Consider the following 9,075-nt stretch of genomic DNA (forward strand, 5'->3'; position numbering starts at 1 on the left):
TCATGAAGTGAATGATGTGGTCGCCGTCTGGGCCGACGACCGGCTCTGTTCCCGGCGACCGGTCGCACTATTCTCCATAACCGGTTTTCTTTGCCGGGAATCGTACAGCCCGGCGCCGGGAAAGTTAATTACGCCTAATTAAGATCTTAATTCATGCTTACAAAGTCCGCCAGCCCGTCGTCTTCTTCGTCTTCCCTTTTGCTTATCTTCGATTCAGCACGCTTTTCATCGCATACCCGTGGCTTCTTCAGCTTAGCTTCTTTATCCTTCCCCTGCCTCTCCGATCCTCCCTTTGCCTTCCGCATTTCCATGGCATCCCCCTCCCCCGCTGAGATCTGGGGTGACCGCCGCACCGCCAGCACTCGCCTCTTCTCCGCCTCCGAAAACGTCTTTTCCCGCTCCTCCACCCTCCGTCGTGAGGGCGACGATGAAGAGGCTCTCAAATGGGCCGCCCTCGAGAAGCTCCCCACCTACGATCGCCTCCGGAAGGCCATCCTCAAGAACGTGACGGAAACCGGCGGAATCGTCCACGAGGAGGTCGACGTTACCAAGCTCGCTCTGGCAGACAAGCAACAGCTTATCGAGAAGATATTGCGCGTAGCCGAAGAGGACAATGAGCGCTTTCTCATGAAGCTGCGGGAGAGAATTGACAAGTAAGCGTTTGCCTTTCGCGTGTGTTCCAATCAGTTTACAATATGCCATGCTTTGCTGCGATGCGAGAATGTGACTGCATCCTGCATTTCCTTAGCTGAAGCTTACACAATGGCTAAAGTCTAGCTCGGATGCTTGTCTTGAGTCTTGTTCGCTCATTCGTTTCTCGGAAGTAATTGCGCCATTGAAACTTACACAAGGAAAGCTACTTAGCTTCCGCCGTGTTCCAATTTCCAGCTGGTTGATTGAAAATTGGTGCTTGGTTCTTTTCATCGTGCTTTGTTTTCTTGTTGAGTTTTCCTTGACGAAAATGCGTCGAACGGTAGGGTGGCAATCGATCTCCCTAAGATCGAAGTCAGATTCGAGCATCTCAACATCAATGCAGATGTTTATGTGGGAAGCAGAGCGCTCCCGACACTCTACAACTTCACCGTCAACTACGTGGAGGTAATTTCTGTATTCTGCAAGAAAGTTTTGCTTGTCATTCTACATCTACAAGGAGCTTTCCAAAGGAGGTTCTGATGATGGGATTCATTGATACAGGGAATTTTAAGCCGCCTGCGGCTCGCACCCTCAAGGAAACGCGTTCTCACAATTCTCCACGACGTCAGTGGTATCATCAAGCCGTCAAGGTTTGTCTGTCGCACAGTTGTTACAGAGCAGCTAGGAGCTGGGTGTATATTTGTATCTTAACGCTGAATTTGAAGTCTGCAGGATGACCCTTCTTCTTGGACCCCCAGGATCCGGCAAAACAACCCTGCTCTTGGCTTTAGCTGGGAAACTTGATCCTGATCTCCGCGTAAGAAAAGGCAGACACTTAGTTGGTCCTGCATTTTTACCGACTTGAGAGTTGCGAGAAGCGTCTGCAGCTCCCTGTATAATCTAACAACGCACACCTTGCCCTCGCCATTGCAATCGATTATAATGCCAGTCGTCTCCATACTCTTCGCAGGTTTCAGGCCGGGTTACCTACAATGGGCACGAACTAACTGAGTTCGTTCCTCAAAGAACATCAGCATACATCAGCCAGCACGATGTGCAAATTGGGGAAATGACTGTTCGTGAAACATTGGACTTCTGTGGAAGATGTCAGGGAGTGGGAACAAGATATGGTACGTACTAACCTTAGAGTTTGAATTCCACTGGACCTCTTCTCTTCTTCTCTTCTGTTCAATATCGAAGGTTTGCGGCACCGATTTAAGCGGATATCTAAACTGCATCTCAACAGAAATGCTGACGGAGTTGTCGAGAAGAGAGAAGGAGGTCGGTATAAAACCGGATCCTGATATAGATGTTTTCATGAAGGTAATTTGCAATCTGTGCGGTGGCACTGACACTCTCCTTTATCAAATGAATTAATCCGCTCGAGCGATTTTTTGAGCTTATAGGACCGTCCTCTCTAGCCTGAGACACTTTGCGTGTGCAAGAATTTCCCAAAGATCTCATTTTTCCTACCTCATTTCTCCAGGCAACAGCTGTGGAAGGTGCAGAGACAAGTCTCGTGACAGATTATATGTTGAAGGTGGGCTTTGAATTACTGTTTCAATGCCGTTTCAGAAAGTTTCGACAATCATCAAATTGAATTGTGACCTCCATTCTATACTAGTATTGCGCCCATTGCGCAGACTTACTTCAATCTTATCTTGCCACAGATTTTAGGTCTTGACATATGTGCTGATATATTAGTTGGCGATGAGATGCGAAGAGGCGTTTCTGGGGGACAGAAAAAGCGGGTCACTACTGGTGAGATGTGGGTTTTAGTAAAAGTTGAGATTACCTCTTGTTGGTGTTCCATGATTTCTGAACAGTAGAAGAGTGATACCCTTACAGGTGAGATGTTAGTTGGCCCTGCCAAAGCTCTTTTCATGGATGAGATATCCACCGGGCTAGATAGCTCGACCACTTTCCAGATTGTGAAATGCTTAAGGCAGACTGTCCATGTGATGGACGGAACCATGCTTGTCTCACTCCTTCAGCCTGCTCCTGAAACATTTGAGCTCTTCGATGACATCATCTTACTGTCTGAAGGTCAGATTGTATATCAAGGACCTCGAAATTTGGTTTTGGACTTCTTTGAACATATAGGGTTCAAATGTCCCGAGAGGAAAAGTGTGGCCGACTTTCTGCAGGAGGTAATTGCGACAGTACGCGCTGCTTAATTTCGTGGGTTTTGCATTGGATGCGAAAGGTCAAATTCTGAGCGTTTAACCAGACTATGCTGTGTTTCTGAGTCGTAGAAGAAAGTAAAATCTTGTCCATCATGCTTCAATTTCCACAGAAAAGCAAGATGTCAATGGAGGAACTTGCTTTTGTTGGAGCAGGTTACCTCAAGGAAAGATCAGGAGCAATACTGGGCCGATAAGAATCGACCATACCGTTACGTACCAGTGACTGAGTTTGCAAAAACATTCAACTCCTTTCATGTGGGTGAGCGTATTTTGGAGGAGCTTGCGGTCCCATTTGACAAGTCCAAGAGCCATCCTGCATCTTTAGCGACTCAAAAATATGGCTTGAGTAAGTCGGAATTACTCAAGGCTAATTTTGCAAGAGAATGGCTGCTGATGAAGCGCAATTCTTTTGTTTACATCTTTAAGACTTTTCAGGTAACTGCCTCACAGTACTATTAAACAACCATTTTTCACATTTGTCATATCTTAAACCCTAAACCCAATAGAATTCGAAACCCACATGAGAGCTTATGCTTGCGTACCTTACTTACAAGTTATTTTTATGTTTTATTTTTCTCATTTACTCATTTCTGTATACTTCTTTCCTTGGATATATTCTAGTTTTATGAAGATACATGTATTTGTGAAATCCTGAAATGCAAATAATCATTCTGTGTTGGATTGTACCTATGTTAAATCACAGATCTCTTTGAATGCGATGATTACAATGACCGTTTTTTTGCGAACAAAGATGCACCATGATACAATAGGAGATGGCAATTTGTATCTGGGGGCACTATTTTTTTCCCTTGTCAGTACAATGTTCAATGGTTTTGCTGAGATTTCTATGACGGTTTTCCGGCTTCCTGTCTTCTACAAACAAAGAGATCTACTTCTGTACCCAGCTTGGGTATTTTCATTGCCAACCTGGGTGATGAGAATACCACTCTCTCTTTTAGAATCTGGAATATGGGTGGTTCTCACATATTATGTAGTTGGCTATGCACCTGAAGCTTCGAGGTACTGGTGCTTTTATAAACTTTCCGCAACTTTTAGTGCTTTGAATTGACCATCCCTTACAAATTAGAACCGTATTGTTTGGCAGCCTTTCTAGTTCAGTAAAATATTCCCTCTCGTTACTAAATTTTGGGGATATTAACAGGTTTTTCCGACAATTCTTGGTACTTTTCTTTGTTCATCAAATGTCATTGGGACTGTTCCGCTTCATTGCTGCAGTGGGCCGAACCATGATAATCTCAAACACCTTTGGTTCTTTTGCACTGGTGGTCATCTTCGTGTGTGGTGGCTTCGTGGTCTCCAAAGGTGCTTTATCCAGTCATATCGCACTATAGGAAGAATTAAAAAGGTTACTGTACAAGTAATGACTAAATATTTGTTGCTTACACTTTCACAGAAAATATACCGGATTGGTGGATTTGGGGATACTGGATCTCACCTTTGATGTACGGACAAAACGCTATTACACTCAATGAGTTTCTGGCACCTCGTTGGGACAAAGTAAGTACAGTGCTAGACTTCAAAGCATTTGACTTCGTAAGAGCTAGGTGTATGTGTTAAGGCTAACCAACGATTTGCTTTGCCTTGCATAAAATCCACTTGTCTCTGACTCCAGCCAAATCCTGATCCTAGCATTGATGCAACGACAGTAGGGAGAGCTCTTTTGAAATCAAGGGGAATGTTCTCCGACCCTTACTGGTTCTGGCTTAGCATTGGGGCGCTGGGCGGATTTGTAATACTTTTTAATCTACTGTTTACACTTGCATTGGCGTACCTAAATCGTAAGCTTTCCTCCCTACTAGTAAGCATCATTATAATTTGGAATCCTGTTTGTGCAACCTAACGTTGTTCCTAAAAATCAGTGTTTTCTGAGTACTGGGGGATTGTCAATTTTACGTTTGGTGCAGCTCTTGGCGAGCCACAAGCAATTGTTTCAGAGGAAGTACTGGAAGAAAAGCATGCAAATCGAACCGGAGAGGCGGTTATAATATCTCGCTCAAAAAGGCGGTCTCCCTCAATCCATTCTAGTGGGTCAAAGAGAGAAGGTACATTACGGTTGCAATGCGATTTTTGATCACTATTGGCTTCCATTGCCATTTGGGGAAGCTTATAGCATCCGTTGTGTGGATTGAAACAGGCATTGACCTTCAAGTGCGTAACTCGAGCAATGTCGACCTTCAGGCAAGGTGGTCAAGCGTCTCATCGGATGCTGGTTCCGAACACCTTGATGCTGCATCTGATGCGGCTCCGAAGCGAGGGATGGTTTTACCATTTCAACCACTAGCAGTTGCCTTCGACAATATATGCTACTATGTCGACATGCCTGCGGTAAGTTGTACAGAACGCAGGTCACAAGTTTCTTTGTTTGATCATGAAACGATGATTAGTTGGTTCAGGACACGTTATTAACATGCATTTTTGCATGTCAAACAGGAAATGAAGCAACATGGAGTTGGAGAAGACAGGTTGCAACTGCTGCAGGATGTAAGCGGAGCTTTTAGGCCTGGTGTGCTCACAGCATTGGTTGGAGTGAGTGGTGCTGGAAAGACTACTCTCATGGATGTTCTGGCTGGAAGAAAAACTGGTGGCTACATAGAGGGCAGTATAACCGTATCCGGATACCCCAAAAATCAGGACACCTTTGCTCGCATTTCAGGTTACTGTGAGCAAAATGATATACATTCACCGAATGTCACTGTTCGCGAGTCGCTTATTTACTCTTCATGGCTCCGCCTGCCCGAGGAGGTCGACTCGCAAACGAAGATGGTAAGGAGTCTTGGATCCATCAGATTTCTGATGAAAATTTCCATTCGAATTCCATTAACTAGTGCGATTCATGTGCGTTAGATGTTCGTGGATGAGGTGATGGAGCTGGTGGAACTTTCATCCATCAAAGATGCCCTCGTAGGTCTTCCGGGCGTGAATGGTTTGTCAACCGAACAACGGAAAAGATTGACGATCGCTGTTGAGCTTGTTGCAAATCCGTCCGTCATCTTCATGGACGAACCGACGTCTGGGCTAGATGCTCGAGCCGCAGCCATAGTCATGCGAACGGTTCGTAACACTGTCGACACAGGGCGAACAGTGGTGTGCACCATTCATCAGCCCAGCATTGATATATTCGAAGCGTTTGATGAGGTAAAGTATGAGCGCATAATTTACAGTCTCTGCATTTCCATCGATGCGGCAATCTTTTCACTCAGCGATCGATCAAGACGGACATTACTGGTTTGATCATCGAAGATATCCGACGAAATTCTTGAGCTTTTTTTCCTGCAGTTGCTTCTCATGAAACGGGGAGGGCAGGTTATCTACTGCGGTCCTCTTGGACGCCACTCGCAGAACCTTATCGAGTACTTCGAGGTATTTTTCTATCGCCTAGCTCTGAGTGGAATGCTTTCGATCTTGCACTGGAAATAGCTAATGGCATCTGTTGTTACATTCCTCCAGAGTATTCCGGGCGTACCGAAAATCAAAGAAGGATATAATCCGGCCACATGGATGTTGGAAATCAGTTCCCAGGCTGTTGAAACCCGCCTCAACGTCAACTTTGCCGAGACTTTTCGCAATTCCGCGCTCTACGAGTACGTTTCCGAGGTGCATCTCTCCAATTTGTGGAGCTAATTTCTTGTGTCGAATCGTATTAATGGAGCGATGGATGCCGGTTTGCCAGGCGGAACAAAGCACTGATCAAGGAGTTGAGCACTCCATCGGCTGGCTCGCAGGAGCTGCACTTCTCAGCGAAGTATTCTCAAAACTTCATGATGCAATGTCTGGCTTGCCTGTGGAAGCAGCATGTGTCGTACTGGCGAAATCCCTATTACAACGTCGTGAGGTTCTTCTTCACGACAGTCACCGCTCTTATGTTCGGTTCGATCTATTGGAATGTCGGACAGAAAACGTATGTGTACACGTTGATCGAGCTCGCTCATCTAGTTTCAGGGTACTCTCACACAAGAAACCATTATTTCAAGCATCGCCTACTTTGCTTGCAGGAAATCACTGCAAGATCTTTTCAACATCATGGGAGCTATGTACTCGGCCACATTATTCATCGGAGTGAGCAATTGTTCGTCAGTCCAACCAGTCGTAGGAGTCGAGCGGACTGTATTTTACCGCGAGAGGGCAGCCGGGATGTACTCAGCATTACCGTATGCATTAGCTCAGGTATGCAAATCACTGAGTCCATTATCATTCCGAATGAAACTTCGCATTTGTCTGCTGAATCTTCGTATGAATGTCTGGAACCTTTTCCGTCGATCATCGTTTCATCGTATCGACAGATTGATTCAATCGTATCAATTCATCGTTTCTGCTAAAATCTCGGTGGAATTTGAATGATCAGTCGATCACCGATTCATAATATCGATAAATTGATTCATCGCATCAATTCATAATTTCTGCTAAAAACTCGGTGGGATTTCTTACTCTTTTGTAACAGGCTCTGATTGAAATACCCTACACGTTAGTACAAACAATCTTGTATGCTTTGATCGTATACTCCATGATCAACTTCCAGTGGACGGCTGCTAAGTTCCTCTGGTTCGTCTTCTACATGTTCTGTTCCTTTCTGTATTTCACTTACTACGGCATGATGTGCGTGGCTGTGACGCCGAGCCATCACTTCGCCGCCATTGTTGCCTCGGCTTTCTACGGTCTCTGGAATCTCTTCGCGGGTTTTCTGATTCCTCGCCCGGTAAGCCACCAATCCAGCACTTAGCTTGATTGGAAATGCTGCACATTTGCAATCAAGGACATTTGTCGTTCAAGTCTCGCTCTAAATCCATTGTCCGTTCAGGCGATTCCCATCTGGTGGATCGTATACCTGCAGCTAGCTTGATTGGAAATGCTGCACATTTGCAATCAAGGACATTCGTCTTTCAACTCTCGCACATTCTAATCTAACACTCCAATTGATCCGTTCAGGCGATTCCCATCTGGTGGAGATGGTATTACTGGGCCGGACCCGTCGGGTGGACGCTGTACGGGCTCATTGCCTCCCAATTAGGTGACCTAAACGACTCCACACTGGATGTCCCGGGAACCGGAACGAGGATTGTAAGCCAATACATCGAAGAGTACTTCGGATTCCGCCATAGCTTTCTGGGAGTGGTTGCGGCAATGCATGTGGTGTTTGTGGTTCTGTTCGCGTTCGTATTTGCATTCTGCATCAAATACCTCAATTTCCAAAGGCGGTGATCATGGATGCATGCTTGGATGCTTTCGGATGTTGGAGCACCTTGTGAATCGGCGCCGGACTAGTCATTATATACGTGCATCGAATTTCAAGGCAGAAGCCACGGCTACTTTTGTCATTCCAGAGCTTATTAGCACCTTGATCTTTCAACTGTGTTACTGTGTATTCTTAAGACGGCGGCCAATGCTTAGCCTTTCTCTCTCATCATCTTATAGCATACTGTACGTTGGGACTTCAGATTTGCATCCTTGGCTCACCTCATCATGGTCCATTTTGGAGTTGCGCTCATACACCGCTCCTTCATAGTGACGCTCCCTTGTTTTTTGTCGTCAACGTAGAAGGCTCGCAAATATTGTACTTCCATGGCAAACTTGGAGATTAGAGAGCATGTAGATTTGCTCAAAGATAGTTCTCACCATGTCAAGGTGAGTATCACCCTTACTTTTAAGTGTCCAAACATGGAGGCACCACCTAGAGGAAGGTGGTGGGATTTCAAAACCTATTTTGGATTCTTTCTTGTCCAACGAGACTCCTAGACATGGATGAATTAAAATTTGAACCATGATACAATTTTGAATTGGAGGGACTTTTTAGTAATCCTTTTTGGGTGTATTTTCATCTCAATTATCATCCCTATCTTATGTTCAAGGGTCCAAGAGAAAGGAGAGCTACACTTTTGTTCTACAATGCAATTTTAGTCTTTGCTAAAAGCAAGAAATCAATGTAATACCAAAGATTAAGATATCCATAAAATATAATCTAGAGTATATTTCACATATCCTAGACATAGATGAATTAAAATTTGAACCCATTATACATTTTTGAATTGAGCAAATGGGAGGCTTTTTATTATCCCTCTTTTTGGGTATTACATTGAAATTACCATCCCTATCTTATGTTCAAGGGAAGAAGAGTGAATAGAGCTATACTTTTGTTCTAAAGTAAGACAAAGAACAATGCAATTTTAGTCTTTCCTAAAAGCAACAAATCAAAGTAATACAAAAGATTAAGATACGCAATAAAATATAATCTATATTACAT

General features: G+C 44.5%; 1 protein-coding gene across 1 annotated transcript; it reads left to right on the forward strand.

The window, feature by feature from the left end:
• Positions 1–248: 248 nt before the first annotated feature.
• On the forward strand, positions 249–8,615 carry LOC147893575 (pleiotropic drug resistance protein TUR2-like). The gene is made up of 24 exons (XM_087385852.1): positions 249–653; positions 978–1,098; positions 1,195–1,283; positions 1,366–1,450; positions 1,604–1,763; positions 1,880–1,956; positions 2,120–2,173; positions 2,304–2,394; positions 2,482–2,783; positions 2,973–3,254; positions 3,523–3,839; positions 3,982–4,142; positions 4,234–4,337; positions 4,453–4,618; positions 4,745–4,882; positions 4,975–5,165; positions 5,271–5,603; positions 5,685–5,975; positions 6,117–6,200; positions 6,288–6,421; positions 6,511–6,738; positions 6,833–7,004; positions 7,279–7,533; positions 7,764–8,615. The coding sequence occupies exons 1-24, from the start codon at positions 310–312 to the stop codon at positions 8,034–8,036; spliced, it is 4,452 nt and encodes a 1,483-aa protein (XP_087241978.1). The 5' UTR covers positions 249–309; the 3' UTR covers positions 8,037–8,615.
• Positions 8,616–9,075: the final 460 nt, after the last annotated feature.

The sequence above is a fragment of the Dipteris shenzhenensis genome, chromosome 15 (genome assembly GCF_047967505.1).
Source record: "Dipteris shenzhenensis isolate YYH24624 ecotype China chromosome 15, Dip_SZ_1.0, whole genome shotgun sequence".
NCBI lineage: Eukaryota > Viridiplantae > Streptophyta > Polypodiopsida > Gleicheniales > Dipteridaceae > Dipteris > Dipteris shenzhenensis.

What these genes read in the sequence shown, in the direction of transcription:
- LOC147893575 (XM_087385852.1), top strand. Translation starts at nt 310, where the DNA reads ATGGCATCCCCCTCCCCCGCTGAGATCTGGGGTGACCGCCGCACCGCC. An exon ending in ACATCTTTAAGACTTTTCAG is followed by an intron (nt 3,255 to 3,522) that starts GTAACTGCCTCA and finishes GTTAAATCACAG; the next exon opens with ATCTCTTTGAATGCGATGAT. An exon ending in TACCGTATGCATTAGCTCAG is followed by an intron (nt 7,005 to 7,278) that starts GTATGCAAATCA and finishes CTTTTGTAACAG; the next exon opens with GCTCTGATTGAAATACCCTA.